This window comes from Pavona decussata, unplaced genomic scaffold (assembly GCF_977016875.1).
Source record: "Pavona decussata unplaced genomic scaffold, jaPavDecu1.1 SCAFFOLD_143, whole genome shotgun sequence".
NCBI lineage: Eukaryota > Metazoa > Cnidaria > Anthozoa > Scleractinia > Agariciidae > Pavona > Pavona decussata.
Window position 1 is genome coordinate 1,904,456 of NW_028145556.1, and position 17,953 is coordinate 1,922,408.

Consider the following 17,953-nt stretch of genomic DNA (forward strand, 5'->3'; position numbering starts at 1 on the left):
ACAAGCCAAAATAAGACCACTCACACATAAATCCCGACACGCTGCACTAATTTCATTTACCCCATTGACATATTTTGATTAACAGTGGTTATGGTTGAGTTCGTTTGTCATCTTTATTTGCACGGCTATGCCAGATGGCATCGATATTAACAAACCTAGCAGTACAAATCACAGGCAAAATGTACCATGTCTCATCAAGCCTCCATTGCTTGCTACCGAACAGTGGCAAAACGTTTCACCAAGCCGTGATTGCTTGTTGCAAACAATTCTAAACAGATCTCTAATGCAAATCAAGCCAATCTTTGGCCCTTTGACGCAAGAAAGGTCAGTGAGTACTGACGCAATCTTTGTCCAGTTGCCAAGCTTTCCGAATTTCAGCTCGGCAGTTGCTAGAAGACATCAATTACTTTCATTTGCACTGACAAGCAGTCAATCTATAAATCAATTTATCAATACAATCAATCGACTAAGGAAAACTCATCAATGAATATGAATATATGAAACATCATATATTGAACTGGATGAATTTAATCTTTCATCCGCAGTTCAATATATGATGTTTCATATATTCATATTCATTTATTCATCCTTTCCGGGTGCATTACGAACTCACAATATGACCAGCTCCCAGTTGGCTTGTTAGTTCAGTTGGTAGAGCACCGCACCGGCATCGCTGAGGTCATGTGTTCGAATTTTTTTTTTTCAGCTTTTCCTTTCGCGATCTTGAAAACTCATCAATCAAACAAGTTACTTGCAATCATTTTTTATTCATGCAAATGTTTTGTTATTACCAACAGGTAATATTTTCATTATTTTTCATTATTTTGGACTCTGAAACATATTAAGGAAGAAAAATAACAGACAGAACGAACCACAGAGTACCCAGGCTCGCAACATGTTTTCTTGAAGACAAAATACAGTGAAACCTCTCCTTACGGACACCTCTTTAATACGGACACCTCTCTGTTACGGACAGTTCACTTGATCCCTGAGAGACCGAAATTCATATAAAGCCTACCTCTCTGTAAACGGACACTTCTTTAATGCGGGCACTTAATTATCCCTGTCCCGTTGGTGTCCGTAATAAAGAGGTTCGACTGTACAAGGATTTGTATGGGATGTTACCGTAAGTTCTCGAAAATTCGATAAACTCGAACCAACATTAAAATTCACATACAGTCGAATCTTTTTATTACGGACACCAAGGGGACAGGGATATGTGTCCTCATTATAGAGAGGTGTCCGTATTAAAGAGGTTTCCGTAAGGAGAGGTTCCACTGTACCTTACAAAATGATGTCTCTGTATTGTTTTCTGACTGTTTCTTGCCCTAAAAACCGCAGTCACAAATTTTAGGGCTCTGGCTTATCTCCTGCAAAGAACTAATTTCTTAGGGAGACACAAACCTGTTTTAATGCAGTTTTAAGGTTATTTTTTTATCGAATTGGCGATCCATACAAATCCTTAGGGAAATCGTCGTTGCGAGCCTGGGCACCGTGTGTGTAAACCAGTGGTCAAGTGTACCTGGGGCATGAAGAGTAAATGAAAGTTTATTCGTCTTACAACCCTCCAGTCTTATTACACATTTGCCCAGCCCTCTCAATTTTGCAAATCAAAGCTCTTCCTTAAATGATACATATATGATTAGAAATAACTAAAGGTTAGGGAGTGTCGGCGAGTGCAATGGAAGGCCGTTGACCAAACTTTTTAATACAGTCGAACCTCTTTATTACGGACACCAAGGGGACAGGGATAAGTGTCCGCATTATAGAGGTGTCCGTTTTAGAGAGGTAGGCTTTATATGGATTTCGGTTTCTCAGGCACCAAGTGAACTGTCCGTAATAGAGAGGTGTCCGTATTAAAGAGGTGTCCGTAAGGAGAGGTTCCACTGTACTCGAAGAAAAAAAGTAAAACTTTTGAATGCAGAGGTCCACACAACGCTGGAATTAAACTTGCTGGTAATTTTGCCGGATCTCTCTTGTGAAAAACATGGTGTCAGGCGTCACTTGAACGTGAAAATACAAAACTGAATGCAAGGCTGGCACTACTTGAAGATTTTCATGATAACATTCCTTGAGAAAGAATTCCGGTATTGACGACGTACAAGAAAAGTTCCGCTACATTTAGAAGTAACGTTCCAGAGTTCCTACAAGAGTCACACTCAAAACAACAATAATCCGAGAAATCCGATTAGAAAATGATCACGTGCGAATTTAACTAGTTCCAGTTCCTACTCGTTTCCAACAAAATGTGTGTCATGATGAAGAAAGATTTGTATCGGGATCGGAAGCGAGTGAAGAGTTTTTTTTTTTTTTGGGGGGGGGGGGGTGGGGGGGACTCTCTCTTAGAACCTCATCAGATGTAGCACGTCCGGTTTAAACTGTAGACACCTAAACCCCTATATCAAAATAAAGCTCATAGAACTGGCTATCAAACTATACCAAGAATTTGGAAATAAAATGAATAATTATCGAATTTTTCACGACCTCTAAATTCAAGCGTCCAAATCACCTTTTGAAAGGTACAAGTCAAAGCGAATTTTGTTTTTTCGCTAATTTAATTTGCTCCTCAGTTTCCGGACCCAAAGCGCTAAAAAAACGTGTCTGCGTTTTGCCATATTCACTCGCAGTGAAAAGTTACAGAACGTTTTCGAAATAGAATAAAAAAATGTGGAGTGATCGTACAAAAATCGCTCTTGGAGAAAAAATATTTCGAACGAAAAAATTCGCAGACAGGTTTTTGCTTTTACATGTTGAACTAGCTACTGTCTAAATTTGAAGGCAAACGAACAAATTCCTTTTGAGTTTTAGCTCTTTAAAGTGTCTCCTCCAAGTGAAAAAATTGATTCGCAAAAACAGTGCTAAAAAGTCGGCAATTAATTTGATTTCAAAGTTCGTGGTATAGTTTGATAGCCAGCTCTATAAGCTTTAATTTGTTATGAGGGTTCAGGTATATACAGTTTAAACCGGACGCTCTACATCGCTTGGACGCGAGTCACCTCTAAAGGTATACGGTAACCATAGCTGTTGCGAAAAGAAATCCTGAAAAAAAAATTCAGGCTTGCATGAACGGAATTCGAACCCATTTCCACTGCGATGCGGAAGCGGTGCTCTACCAATTGAGCTATTAAGCCAACTGGTAGCTGGTCATATTGTGAGATCATAGTATACCTGTAAAGGAAAAATAAATAAATATGAATACATAAAACCGTATATTTGAACTGCAGCTAGAGTGAATTTATTTCAGGCTTCCTCTTCGCAACTGATTTTAAAAGTTGCATAAATAACGGCTGCGAGGGATTTTCTTCTATTTAATGTAGGCATTTCTGGGGCGGATCTTGGATTCAGTCAAGCGGGGGAGGGGGGGTTCGGATGAATGTCCACCGAAGGTGGACCATCCTAGGGGGGTCCAGGGACATGAAATTTAGATCCTCGGAAAGGTGATTTCGAGCGTTTGAAGGGATAATTGTAGGCAGTTTCATGCCTTTGAAACAATCCCTGTTCGCTGTTTTAAACGTGGAATACGGTTAAATATTTACAACGATCGTTTGAAAGGAGCATTGGAACGGATTTTAGAGTAAGCGAGAATTTTAGACTAACCGTCCTTTTCCTTCCTCATTAGACTGAGCGAGGTATTTAAAACCAGGAAAAGACTCTCGTTCGTCCATGTTATTTTTTTCCTTATCATGTCAGTCTTTTTTTCGAAAGTTAATATACAGTATTTGTTAGCGATGTATATCCACTAAAGTTTTTCGTCAGACAACGCACGTGGTAAATTAAACGTTTTTCATTTCAGTTTAGGGATGCGACGGAACCACCCCTGGATCCGCCCCAGCATTTACTGTTTCTTTGTGTAAGAGTTAAGAGAAGGTATACAGTTGAACAGCGCAGAAACCTTCTGTTTGTATTGTTGTAACAACAGGCAGTATAAAACACATGACAGCAACGACAATGATGATGATGATAATTTATACAGTGAACTCCTCATGACCAATCACCCAGAATTACAGAAAATTTGGTTGCCCGGGAGAAGTAGTGCTACGCCTTAGTCCTAGTGAGATACATGTGAGAGGTCTAAAAGGTAATACCAAAGTTCAGATCTGATGCTTGGTTTTTTATCATTTTTTTCTCAGCTTCGAGTATTGTTACAGTTGCCTTTCTCTTACTGGCTGAAAGCCCTCTAGCCTGATTCTCAGACGGTTTAGGTCGCTCGCGGCCACACTCTCTCCGTGAGCGACCTGGACCGTCTGAGAATCAGTCTAGAAGCCCTCAGAAGAAGACTTCCTCTCAAGTGACGTCACAGCTTAGTTACTGTACAAATGATCCTGTATCAGGGCAGCATAATCCTGTTACTTCACCAAGGGGTGCACATTCTTTCCACAGAAATCTTGCAAATAACAATCAACCTTGCAGACAATCTACCGTTAATCAGCCTGCTTTGATCACCTCAACGCTTCCTTATGAACGTGCGCTAAAGTTTACTGAAGGAAATGAAACAATCCCAAGAAAAAGAGGCCGAAAAAAAGGCTCTAAAAATAAGAATGATCAAAAACAACAAAAAAGGTGCAAACAATGGTAGGCAGCGAATAATAGCCAAGAAACCACCTGAACCAACAGCGACATCATTCTCAAAATCTGCATCATGTTCGACTTTTGCTAACAAGTATAAAAAAGAAATATGACAATTTGAACAAAAGTTGTTTCAGCTACAGATTGACTCAGTCACTTTACACAAATCTCGTGACCACTAAAACTCAAGAACTTGTTAGTTGTAATGTTTCATTGAAAAGTGAAAAATAAAATTGTATATTTATTGAACATTTCTGCTTTCTTTCAGAGATCAAAGGCTCAAGAAGAGGGGATAAATTTTCCATTGGATTTAAATGTTGAAGAATTTTAAGCTAAGCTTCATTATGAACACAAGTAAATTTTAAACAGTGAGATGTAAGATTTGCCAAATGGACACTTAAAACAAAGCAAATAATTTCTTTATACTAAGAAAGAATTATATTTACTTGTTTTTATAAATATCAAAATAGAATATTGATATCAATTATCTTCTTTAGTTCAAATTTTACAGACTTTTTATAGTGAGATGGAGACATGGTTTTCTAAATGACAGTTGACCCAGAGGGAAGTTATGGAGTGTTTACATGATACCAGTACAGTAATGTTCATTCCTTTATGAGGGGAAAACTTAAAAGTTCATTATTTTATAGCTTGGTTCGTAGCTGTGCAATTTTACTCAGGGTTGCCTCGGTCAGGGAAGAGGCTTAAAGAGAAAACCAGAATATTTTTTCAGGGTTGGTGAAGCCAGGGACTTTTGAATCAAGTAAGGGAAATTCTAGATTCCACCTCAAACTCAGTGAAGAGTCAGAATTTTATTTTTGTGTAGCCACTAGGTTTGTGAAAAAGTTTCCTTTTTGTCAAAGGTGAGGTAATGACAAAAAATTCACAAAGGAATTCTGTGGCTTCATCGTCGGCTTTATTGCGAAAGGAATTGTCTTGGATAGTCAGTGAAAATTGCTTTACTTTTCATCCGAGGCTGCTAGCTTCAAAAATACCTGTCATAAAGAGGAGGTGGATTGAATTTATTGTTCCAACGTAATGCATCTGTTAATTCCAAAAGTGACCCATTCCCCCTCCCCCCCCCTCCACCCACATACACACGCACTCAACCCCATCCCCCCAGCTGACTCCCAGTCCTTAGATAATTTGGTGGCAAATGCCCCACAGCCGCACAAACGAGCTGTTAAAATGCCTGACGTTGATTCCTTCGTTTCTGGACTTTCTTTGATTATAATGAAAGTTTTAATAATCAAGCCAAGCTAAGTCTCGGATAAGTTAGTGACCGTTCATTCTGTGGATCTACCATCTCATTGATTTCCTCCCCAAACTGACAGACCGACAGACAGACAGAAAGACAGACAGACAGACAGACTTTATTCAGCACGATTAAAAACTAAAACACTTCAGCTTGTGGGGTGATGCAAAACAATAAGAATAAAAAATGTATACACAGTTAAATCTTCGCACCCTTGATCCTTTTTTTAAAATTCCCTATTTATAATTAAAATCCGCACGCCTATAATTTGCCGTTGTTACTGAAGTCTCCTTAAAAGTTAACTCCTTAAAGATATCGATCGAGCGGATTTCCCGCGAAGTCCTTGTCCTGGGCAATGATAGCGTTCCACAAAGTTAATCAAGAATTTGTTGTCGTTGTTGAAAACGAATCGAGAGTATGGTGAGGTGAAAATTACAAAGCCGTCAAATGCAGCAAGCCACGAAAAACGCGTTTGTGGACTGAAGGAAGAAGAAATTACTTTTTCCTTTCTCTCCCCAATCCCTCCTCGTTCACTTTTCTAATGAAAGCGTTAGGTCAGTTACACTTCTTATCTCACATATAAAGCTTGGTAATCATGTAAATGAAGAGAATGATGTATTAATCAGGAAATGACACAGGTATAAGCGGAAAAAATTATCCGAGTCCTCCTATCAGGAGTTGAACCTAAGACCTTCCGATTACTAGATTAAGAATAAGAACAAGAAAAGTTCTTTTTACAGATAGCCTGTGTCACATAATGCGGTTTTCAATAGGGCACTCCATAAAAAATAAAAAAAATAAAAAAATGACAAAATATTAAAAATGGATGAACTAAGAAATGTCACACTAAGAAAAAACTTATTGAGATTTAAAATTTTTAAGTAATGAAATTTTGAAAGCATCAAAAGGTAAACATCTCATGTCTTCTGGATGGGAATTCCAGTCTGTCGATGCACTATTAAAGGATCTGAGTAGATTAATACATCATTCTCATTTATTCACCAGGCTTAACATATTCCATCACACCATTTCCATTGCGCATATGCCACATATTGACATTCCAATCCTAGCAGTATGTAGGATGTTTGTCCCATGAACCTAATTTAGTTCCCTTAGTTCCCTTAGCTCCCACGAGTCACCTGTAGCTCAGTGGTAGAGCATCGGAGCTAGTAATCGGAAAGTCTTAGGTTCGACTCCTGATAGGAAAACTCGGATAAATTTTTTTCCGAGTATGCCTGTTTCATTCACGTAATAGATCAAACACGAGGAAGACTGTTTCCTCCGATTTCCAAACACCAAGAAGTAGGTTGGATAAAAGAGGCGCAGCCGAGTTTTTTTTAACTAACTTTGAGGTGTTTGGAAATAGGAGGAAACACTCTTTCAAGTGTTTGATATAGCTTCTCAAACTATTGATAATTCTTGGAGAAATTCGAAGCAAAAGTTCACAAAATTTTATGATAATTAAGATCATATTTTCAAACCTCCTCCACGGTAGTGATTTCCTTTGTTTTGGCTTGATGAATTATAATAAGTTTGAGAATGATTAATACATCATTCTCATTTATTCACCAGGCTTACACATCCCATCACACGATGTAAATGGAAGTCACCGGCTCTAAGATGAGGCAGTAATTGTCGGTCGTTATCCCTTGCACTGTCAGTAACTTAAACAGCAATTTATAGCTTTGCTGGCCCACAAGCAGGAGGGAGGGGTCAACTTGGACTTTCGTTTTAGGATTGCTTGTCTGGGTGATCTTGGCTATAAGCAGCCAACTTTATTATTTATCATGTCCAGGATAATCCAGGCAAATAATCCTATAGCGAGAAGTCCAAGTTGGAAGCGAGGCAAAGCAGGCATAATTCAATTGGAGAAGAGAACGGTAAGCATACTAAGAAAGAATAAGGAAAAATAACATGAGTCATCGACGGTACCATCCTGTCTAAACACTTGGCTGACTCTTTTCACGCTTGCCACTGCGCCCGACGCAGACAAACTTTTACGCTTCTTTGGAATCGTGCAAGATTTCTACGTTCAAATTTCAGAGATTGTGACAATTATTCTTCACAAAAAAAAGTGTGCTTGCCTCACTATGTTTGGCAAAAGTACATAAGATAATAAACTCTCAAACAGATTAAAACAAGTATTTTCCTAATAAATTTGATAGTGTAACTGGACAGTATCGACAGCCATGTGATAACCGCGAGCACAAAGCCAACACATTTCGTGCTGCTAGCCTTACATGAAAATATAAGGAGTTTCCCTTCAACTGATGCACATTTTAAGCGTTATGTATCTTTCAAACACTGTTCGTTTTGCTTACCTTTCCTATAATAACTGTTGTCACGAGCCTTTCTGGAAAAGAACACTGTATTTCCTGTACGCGATTTAATGTAAGCCGGTCAAATGAGTATCATATCAATTTCTAACAGCAAAGCAAGATTTAGAGTGAAGGTTACATTTAAGATACCATAAAGTTCTCAAGGAAATGAAACCCAAAGACTACTGTAGAATTAAAGAATTTTTTGTAAATCCCGAAAGCAGCGACCCTCCGACATGATGACGACCCCTTGTCATAAATTGAATCCGATCAGCTATTCATTGGTTGGATCATTACCATCCTGCACGACGAGAAAGTAAAACGAGCTTAGAATGGCATAAACTACAAAGAATATTGCTGACCAAAGCCTGATCCCTTAAAATTTTCTAGCCAAAAATTTTTTAAACTGTTGCACTGTTTTAGTAAAAAATAAACAACAACAAACAACACAAGAAAACCAAACAAAAAACAGCCCCACAGGAGAGTACTGCTCGGTACCTTTCAGGGACCACACTTTAGGATTCTGTCCACACTCGAAAGTTAGAACCACCTTATACATCATTTAAATACTTTCACTTTAGGATTTCATCCACAGATTTAAAAGGTAAAACTACTGCTCAGTGGCTTTCATCTGAATGGTCACACTTTAAGATTTCATCCACAGACTCAAAAAGTAGAACCACCTTATACAACATAATAAACAGCACCACAGGAAAGTACTGCTCAGTAGCTTTCATTTGAATGGTCACACTTTAGGATTTCATCCACAGACTCAAAAGGTAGAACCACCTTATACACGTACAGCACAATAAACAGCAACATAGGAAAGTACTGCTCAGTAGCTTTCATTTGAATGGTCACACTTTAGGATTTTATCCACAGACTCAAAAATTAGAACCACCTTGTACAGCATAATAAACTGCACCACAGGAAAGTACTGCTCAGTAGCTTTCATTTGAAGGGTGACACTTTAGGATTCCATCCACAGACTCAAAGGTTAGAACAACCTTATACAGCATAATGAGTCTATGGCAGCACTTTAACAAGAAAAAAATCATACCTCACGATGATTCTATCGAAGAAGCGGTAATCGAATTGTTATTCAGCACATCCGTCCAACAAAACAAAAAAATAAATAAAATTAAAAGAGGGTCATCATGTTTGCTATCATAGTATAGGACTGTAATATATTCCCACTTGGCTAGGTTGTGAAAGCGGTATCAAAAAATAAATTTTTAAAAAACTCTTGAGCATAAGAGAGAAACACCCGTTATTTCCAGGTTCAAAAATCTAGGGAAAATAACGCAGTTAAGGAGGGTGCCACCTAACACATGTAGAGGTATTTTTGCGCAGTTTTCGACTTTGCGGTAAAAGCAGTTTCTAACTGGGACTGCTGGAACCCAAAAACAAAATGGGAGGGGGTGGGGGAGCCGGGCAATTTTCAGAGAGAATTAAGTAGCAACAATTCTAAAAAGCGTAAAAATAAAAATGTATGGAATTTTAGGCCAAATTGAAACTTAAGTATCTCTGAAAAATGCGTGGTTACCCCTAATTTCTATTTCGGATCCCAAAAATCCTTGCCAAGAACTTCTCTTTCCGCGTAGTTATAAACCGCGCAAAAATCTCTTTGTTTTAGCAGGCGCCGCCGTTTAACAAACCCGAGTTTCTCGGACAAAATCCTGAGATGCGCAGAACATATGCGCAGTAGCAAAAGGAGGAACTGTCCTTAATAAAACAACTGAACAAGTCTTAACCGTGCTTTGTCCGTAACCGTGCCAATCGTCACCTCAATGCGTGCGCTATAACGAAACAAAGCACAGTTGAGATTTTGGTTTTCTTAACTTTGAAGTTAACGGCTGTGCTGTTTCTTTTATAGTTTCCGAGAAAAAAAAGCATGTTTTACAACGACTCACAAACAGCCTTAACTACGCTTTGTTCTGTTATAACACACGTAAGGAAGTGACGAGTGCACAAAAGAAGTATAGGGTGAAACATGAGTCGCACACAGGTTTCACCCTACTTTTTGAAAAAAGCACGGTTCAAGCTTCTTTATCTGCTTAAAAACTTCTTTCGCGTACATCTGTTAAAATTTAGAACAAAACATGAAAACATGTTTTCTCCCAACAGTTAACTTGCGCTTATAAGGGGGCACGCGCATGAAATGGCGCCACAGATTATAAAGTGTTTGCGTCAATACCGTGTTTTGTTTTACAAATGAGGGCTTAATTTCAGATAACACTTTTAAATTTTGCAGAGTAGCTGCACTAGTTTGATCATGAAAGTTTCCTTTTGGTTTGCGAAAAAGCGAGATTTGTAAAAATTAAGCAGCAGCTCTTAAACGGCTCGCACTTTAGGATTTCATCCACTGACTCAAAAGTTGGAACACATCTGAAATACGCGAGCTCCTACTCCAAAAAGGAAAGGATTAAAAGTCATCATTCCATCAAAAAAAAAAAAACCAAAGGGTCACCTGACATAGTAACAAACGTCTTCACCGGTCACCTGGCAATGAATCATAACAACGCCGGCTATAACTCCGCAATATCACATTTATTCTAAATAAAGCCATACATTTACAGAAGTATACTTCTTGCAATATTTACAAACAATACAGTTCAATATGTCCAGATTTGTGACACTATCATTGAAAACATTACAAACTGTAAAACCAGCCTGTCAAAAATGAGATTTAACTTATGCTCGGAAAGTAAACATAGAAAATGACTCGTTTTGATTTGATATTTACAGAGCTTACTTTCTTTTCTTTGTTTCGTGTATACAGGCTGTCCATGTCACAGGTTTAACACGTTACACCTTGTACATGTACATACATATTTATTAACAAAGACGAACTTCAAAAAACACAGAACAAACAGCATACGAAAGAAACGAGCACGCCTTCTTTGAAGCTTTTTCATGGCTTCAATGCTCTACTTAGCAATGGTTGAATAATTACTAGTCCTAAAACATAACTAACTTTCCTTGCTTTCACAAAAAGGAAACGACGGCAGAAAAAAACCTACTGGTGGTTAGTCACAGCACAAATGAAGGGTTGCATTCATACATCAAGTGTTCTTCACAAAATAAAAAACTCCATTTTTGAAACAAACCACGGTTTGTACTGATTTTCTCGCTCTCCTACCTGACTCATGAAAACTCACAATAATCCTCACCAAAATAAAATGGCACAAGGATAAACATGACATGAATGAAAGCATTAAGCCGCCGTTACACGTTGAAACTTTTACCTGAAACTTGTGTGCAACGGCGAATGAGACCAGTTTCACGAAGTGGTGTTACACGGTGAAACTCTTGTTTTTTCACCACTGAGACCGTTGCAAGCCGTTGCAGAAGTAGAAAGCGGTTCTACTTTTCGTGAAACTTGTCTCGCAACGGAAGTTCGAAAAAGTTTCACGAAACCGACCATGTTACACGGCGCAACGCCTGCTGAAACTTATTTCGCAGCGCCGTTGCACACAAGTTTCAGCTAAAAGTTTCAACGTGTAACGGCGGCTTTAAACCTTTATGACTGGATGGCTAAACCGCTTCTACATATGAGCAGGCTCTGTGTTTTTAAAAGTATATTTAAATGTCTCCTAATTAGACCTCCGTATAGCTTTCACTCCGTAAAATCTAAAGCCTTACATGTGGCAGATGGTGAGAAAACGGCGCCTTCTTTATTAGAGATTCAAATCCGCCCTTTTTGATTCTGTTATGAATCTGTGTTGCACAGAATTATTCAGCCATTTTTTTTAGAGGGGGGCGCTTTTCTGATAATTACTACTTTTCTTTGAAAAGCAGAAATAAATTTTCAATTTTTAGGTTTTTGAAGAAAAAAAAAATGGGTGACTAATTCTGTGTAAAACAGAAATCACCCAAAGCTTGTGACTGACAAGGATCCAAATTCTGCTCCTCTCTCGTCATTGGTTCATTTTAAATTGCTGTTTGATTCAAAATGGCGGACAAGCGTACTGCATAGGAAACAGTTAATTTTCCTGCTGTCCTCTGATTGGTTGATTTCGTTCCAAAATGGCGAACAAGCGAACTGCAGAGGGAACAGATTTTTGGCTGCTGTCCTCTGATTGGTTGATTTCGATCCAAACTGAAAAACACGCGAATTGCTGCTGTCTGCTGATTGGTTGATTTCGATCCAAAATGGCGGCTTGGCTGCACCTGCAGCAGAAATCAGCTCATTTAGTTTTACAGCGTTTGGTGTAATTTGTACACATCATGTCTCTGAGGCTATAAGAGGACTATAAATGAGAACTTTTTCAAGTAGCATTCATGGAAACATAAGCTTGGATGTTTGTACCGATAAAAAGCGACTACGTGGAGTTTATTTTACTCGTATGGACTTTTCACTTTTTTGAAGAACTGTACAAAGCTGAAGACTTGAGGATGCAAAATAAGTAACGTCGGAAAAAATAACACAAGCAAAGGATTTGTACAATTCAGAGACAGAGCAGAAAAGGATTGAAAAGCCAGCAAGTTTTGGATAATTCTCACATCTGAATTCAAGCTGTTTTTGGTTTAATCTTATCAAGAAAAAATATGTTAACCGAGAATATGATGAGCGTTCTTCACCATCTTTATTTGTGTGTAGGTGAGTGTTGAGATGCAATAAAATGTGTTTGTTGGAAGTGCTTATTGTTTGTTAATAATTTCTTTGTCCATAAAAATTAAGACAGAAACCATCCTACATTCAACCAGGTTTGTAGGAAATATCTTAAATTTGCACCAAAAAGTGTCTAAGAGGTTAATCAACTTAATATCGGCTGAAAGTTAACGTAAGATTTTAGTTTTTACGGAGGACTGACACACTTTTGCTATTGGAGTTTTAAATGAGGTTACTCTGTTTCAAAAATACAGATGAAAATTGCGCTTAACCTTTGACGACATTAAATACGGATACGGTCACCATGTGCTTCTTTGAGTTTGTTACGAACAGGATCACTTAAGCTTATGTTATTGTAAGACAAATACAAGATTATCAGAGTATTATTATTACACAACCCTTCACAAATCTTATCAGCGCATTCACTGTCGAGTTTATTGTCAGACAAATCCAAGATTGTCAGAGAATTATTATTACACAACATTTCACAAATCTTATCAGCGCATTTACTGTCGAGTTCATTGTGAGACAAATACAAGTCTGTCAGAGTATTATTATTACACAACCCTTCAGAAATCTTATCAGCGCATTCACTGTCGAGTTTATTGTCAGACAAATCCAAGATTGTCAGAGAATTATTATTACACAACATTTCACAAATCTTATCAGCGCATTTACTGTCGAGTTCATTGTGAGACAAATACAAGTCTGTCAGAGTATTATTATTACACAACCCTTCACAAATCTTATCAGCGCATTCACTGTCGAGTTTATTGCCAGACAAATACAAGTCTGTCAGAGTATTATTATTACACAACCCTTCAGAAATCTTATCAGCGCCTTCACTGCCGAGTTTATTGAAAGACAAATCCAAGTCTGTCAGAGTATTATTATTACGCAACATTTCACAAATCTTATCAGCGCATTCACTGTCGAGTTTATTGCCAGACAAATCCAAGAATATCAGAGTATTATTATTACGCAACCCTTCACAAATCTTATCAGCGCATTCACTGTCGAGTTTATTGAAAGACAAATCCAAGTATTTCAGAGTATTATTAATACACAACCCTTCACTAATCTTATCAGCGCATTTACTGTCGAGTTTATTGTCAGACAAATTCAACCATGTCACAGTTGTGTTCTCAGTAAGCATCTTAGCAATGACATCACACTCAACATAACCTAAATTTCTACCAAAGACAAATACCCTTTGAAGTGTCAGAAACTTACCGAAAGTACGTGCCAAATCTAAATGAAAATTACTACCTTCTTTTTTGCATTCCTTAATGCACTCCACTGCAACAACAAACTTTTCATCACTCTTCTTATAAGCCTCCAAACTCCCGTCACCTTGGCCAATGTGAGCCGCCAAACTCTGGATAAGAGCCGTTGCTTTGTCTTCTGATTCTTCCGCGAGTATGCCGCATGTAAACAACAGCACTTGTTTGAGGTCAGCATGCTTAGAGAAATATCTCTTGTCAGCAGCTAAATCTTCAGGACTCATTTCTCCACACATAAGCTGGCAACAGAGATAAAAGGAAGCGAACCATTCTTGAAAACTCTTGTGGAGAAACGAGTACTGGGGACATGGTTTTCGTTTGCTGCTTCCACGCTGCCATGACAGAAAGCCGAACCCAGGTAGGTCCGTGTGACTTTCAAGTTGATTTTTGTCAAAGAACTTTTTGTTTTCAAGTAGACCCTTCCAGGCTATCAAGCCAAGCTGTTTTAGCTGTGATTTGTACTCTTCAATGAGATCTTTACTCGTTTCTGGTAAGTTGTTCTTTTTCTTGTACCTTCCCAGGACATACTCTACAATCTCCCGGTAAAGATCAGTTTTACTTTCTGGAAGCTTGCCCTCCGAGTATTCACACAGAAGGCAAAGAAGTGCAGTGTTGAGGGGATTTGCGACCAGTTCAGTCAGGCTTTTATCTTCGTCCAGTTTGTCTAAGAGCTTCTGGGTCATTTTCGCTCCCCGCTGCTCCCCTTCGCCTTTGAAGAATTTTTTAATAAACTCACTGGCATCTGCTGCAGTAAACCCCTCGATCTCCAGAAGCGTATCACAGTATTTAGTCACCTCTATGCCAGCCTCGTGCCGAGCTGTAACCACAAGGGGACATCCATGAAATATTGTGCTTCTACCTTGAATAATTTCTAGTAACTCTGGCAATTTACCACTGGGCAGTTCGTCCATTCCATCCAGAACGAGCAGGATATTAGACTGATTGCGTTTAATGAAGTCGAAGAATTTCTCTCGCTCCTGTTCTTTAAAATCTAAGGGTAGGACCTGAGTGGCAATGGCGTCCTGAAGGTTTGAATCGATGTCGCAACATCTTATTAACAGAACCACTTTAAATTCCAGAAAATGTTCTTCTGCTTTACCTGTGGCCCAATCGAAAGCAAGTTTGTTGCAGTATGTTGTTTTTCCCATACCAGGGTCACCCTCAATTAAAATTATTCTTGGGCTAGTACATTCTTCGTGTGGTTCAAAGATAGCAGACATTTCAACAATTTTTTTGGTCAACGTGCCTCTTGTTTTATCCTTACTCCGCATTATGAGCCTGGTGAAGATTTCTTCAAGGGAAAAGTAAAACTTTCCTTCACACCAAGGGAAGAGATCAAGGCGTCCTGCACCTCTTTTGTACAGTTCACGTATTGGCTCAATGTACTCAGCTTCGGAACCATCTAAAAAGTAAATTGGTACTATTAGCAAAATACTATATCAGTTCTTGTTAAGATTGTTCACTAATGTTTGTTTTACGGTCAGTATAAATTGCAGACTGGATATAAAATGCAAACTGAAACAGAGACTAACCCAGTGTTCCACAAATCTAAAAACAATGCAAGGAATCGGGAGAATGGTAACAGGTCCCCTTCCCGTCGAGCATGGTTTGACAATCAGAAGTCAGTATGTGTGGCTTCTGCTCACTTCAGTATTCAATAACCAAGCAGGTGAGCTAAAAAGACCAAATTGACCTGGAAAAGCAAAATGATAAAGACAAAGTTCTGCTTGCATTGAATCGAATCTGTCATAGTTTGACAATAAAATCACGGAACACAACGCCCCCTTCCAACCCCCCTTGCTCGCTCTTTTTCACCTCTGTGTATATTCTGATTGGAATAACACTTAACAGTGGCATCAAAGAAAAAAAGCTTGAAGTGGTGAAATGATCCAAAGCCAAATAACAATGAGTTAGTTTTATACATTTTACCAACAAATGTTGAAATTTTACACATTTGTAATCTTTAAGCTGTAAGAGGCTTAGGGACTGTTCATTAATTATAGCAGGTGTTCAGAACGGGTGGTACAGTTTTCAAAATTAGTCCTTACTGGGGGTGGGAGAGGGACATTTTTGGCTATGGTAAAATATGGGGTGTACAATTTTATCTTTATTGAAACTATAAAGTTTTCATGGAACATGGTAGCACTAAAACAATTTAAAAGAACTATGTTTGAGTGGACCGTTATTGTGGTGTCTCTTTGGGCTTCCCAGTTGAATCCACCATCACAGCACTCATGCAGGGAATTTCTGAGCTCAGTTGATATTTAAAGATGGGTCGTTTAAAGATGGCGGACTCTTACAGTATAGGGTCTTCATAGAGGGCCAAGTTCAGGGATCTAGAGTGTTGGCTGTTTTAGGGACTTGAATGGATTTTCATAGAAATGTTCCTATGTTCCACTGTTGTCTAATATTGCATATTTCTCCAGCCCAAGAATGATTTGTTTCAGATGTAGCTGAAGTGCTTGGTATTTTGAGATGAGTTCTTTGTAAAATAAGACCCAGGTATCCCATACTTCTGTTCTATTTTCGATACAAGGGATACAAGGGGCTGAGGTGGGTGGGGGTGTACAATTTTTGTACAAGAATTTTTCAGGGGGATGTGTGTTTTGACATTCCAAATATGAGGCAGGGGAATTTTTTTGCTGAGCAATCTAAAAAAAAAAGCAGCCCCCCCACAGCTATAATTAAAAACTATAACACACTCATTGTTATTCTCAACAGGCTGACTGCACCCCAATACTATGCTGCACTGAAAGGTCAGCTTAATCCCACTTAATGATTAATGACATCATTTTATGGTCTATTTAACAAAAATCGCCAACAGTTTGGTATGGTCTATACTTCTATAAATAGGCCATAAATGACCTCCTTAAATGTTCAAAACTCAAGTGAAGTTTCACTATCAAGTTTTGAACACTTTATGGCATCATTTTATGGTCTATAAGGGTAAAGACCATACAAAACTGCTGTCGATTTTTTTTACAGATTATAACATGGTGAAAAGTAAAATTGGCTTTATTTGTAAAAAAGCATGTGCATTACATGTGACATCATTTTTATTGTATGTACCCTTGTAGACAATGACTATGAGCCCAGGGGGGGGTACTCGGGTATAAACGTGACCGGGGGGGGGGGGTGCGACAGAGCCTAATATTTTGCCCCCCAAAAAGGACATGGACCTTACATTGTGCACCCAAAAAAATACAAGACTGGAAATTTTAGACCCAAAAAAATACATGACTTTTATACCCTAAAAATGCAATCTTAAGAACAGTATACATACTGCCTTTCTACGTTTCGGATCTTGCGGGAACTTTGGCTTGAATTGCGTAAGAGCTATTAGCCTGGCAGAAATTCGAACCCAAAAAAATACACGCATATTTTTCAGACCCAAAAAAATACACGGTTAATTCGATCTTCAAACCAAAAAAAATCAGGAGTTGAAAATTTTAGACCCAAAAAAATACGTCGGACCCCCCCATCACGTTTATACCCGAGTACCCCGCCTGGGACTATGAGCCAATCAATGTGTGGGAATTTTGACAGTTATTGTAAAAAAGAGTATAAACCATAGAAGTACTACGAATTAAAGTTTGGTGGCACTCAAAGGCACTCTACTCGGCTTTGGGTTGGGTATGTGCCTCTCCAAATCTGGACCCAATGCTAAAAGGATTTTGCATTCAATATAATGATATCCTGTTCTAAAAAAAGGCAACTTTGTAAATACTTTGATCCATATAATTCCTAAATTATCGCAGCTGATATCTATGAAGATTCCTTGTGACTGCAGTATTACAATCTATTGTAGAAAACATCTTGCCTCATGGCTACCCGTTCCAGGTCAGGTCAGTTGCACAATAACAACCCCATTCAGGGTCGCACATATCCATATAGGTTTTGTGAGGGAGTAACCCCC

The 17,953-nt window shown here is 38.5% G+C and overlaps 1 protein-coding gene across 19 annotated transcripts in view; it reads right to left on the bottom strand.

The window, feature by feature from the left end:
* Nucleotides 1-17,953, bottom strand: part of LOC146466546 (uncharacterized) — an 89,951-nt gene that overhangs the window by 42,542 nt on the left and 29,456 nt on the right. For 12 of the 19 annotated variants that reach the window (XM_085127213.1, XM_085127214.1, XM_085127215.1 and 9 more), the window contains one exon: nucleotides 13,038-15,439. The exons of the other annotated variants lie outside the window; for them this stretch is intronic. In XM_085127213.1, coding sequence (XP_084983339.1) covers nucleotides 13,038-15,439 — 2,402 coding nt within the window. Of the gene's footprint in view, nucleotides 1-13,037; nucleotides 15,440-17,953 lie in introns of those variants that run through there. 19 annotated transcript variants of the gene reach the window in all.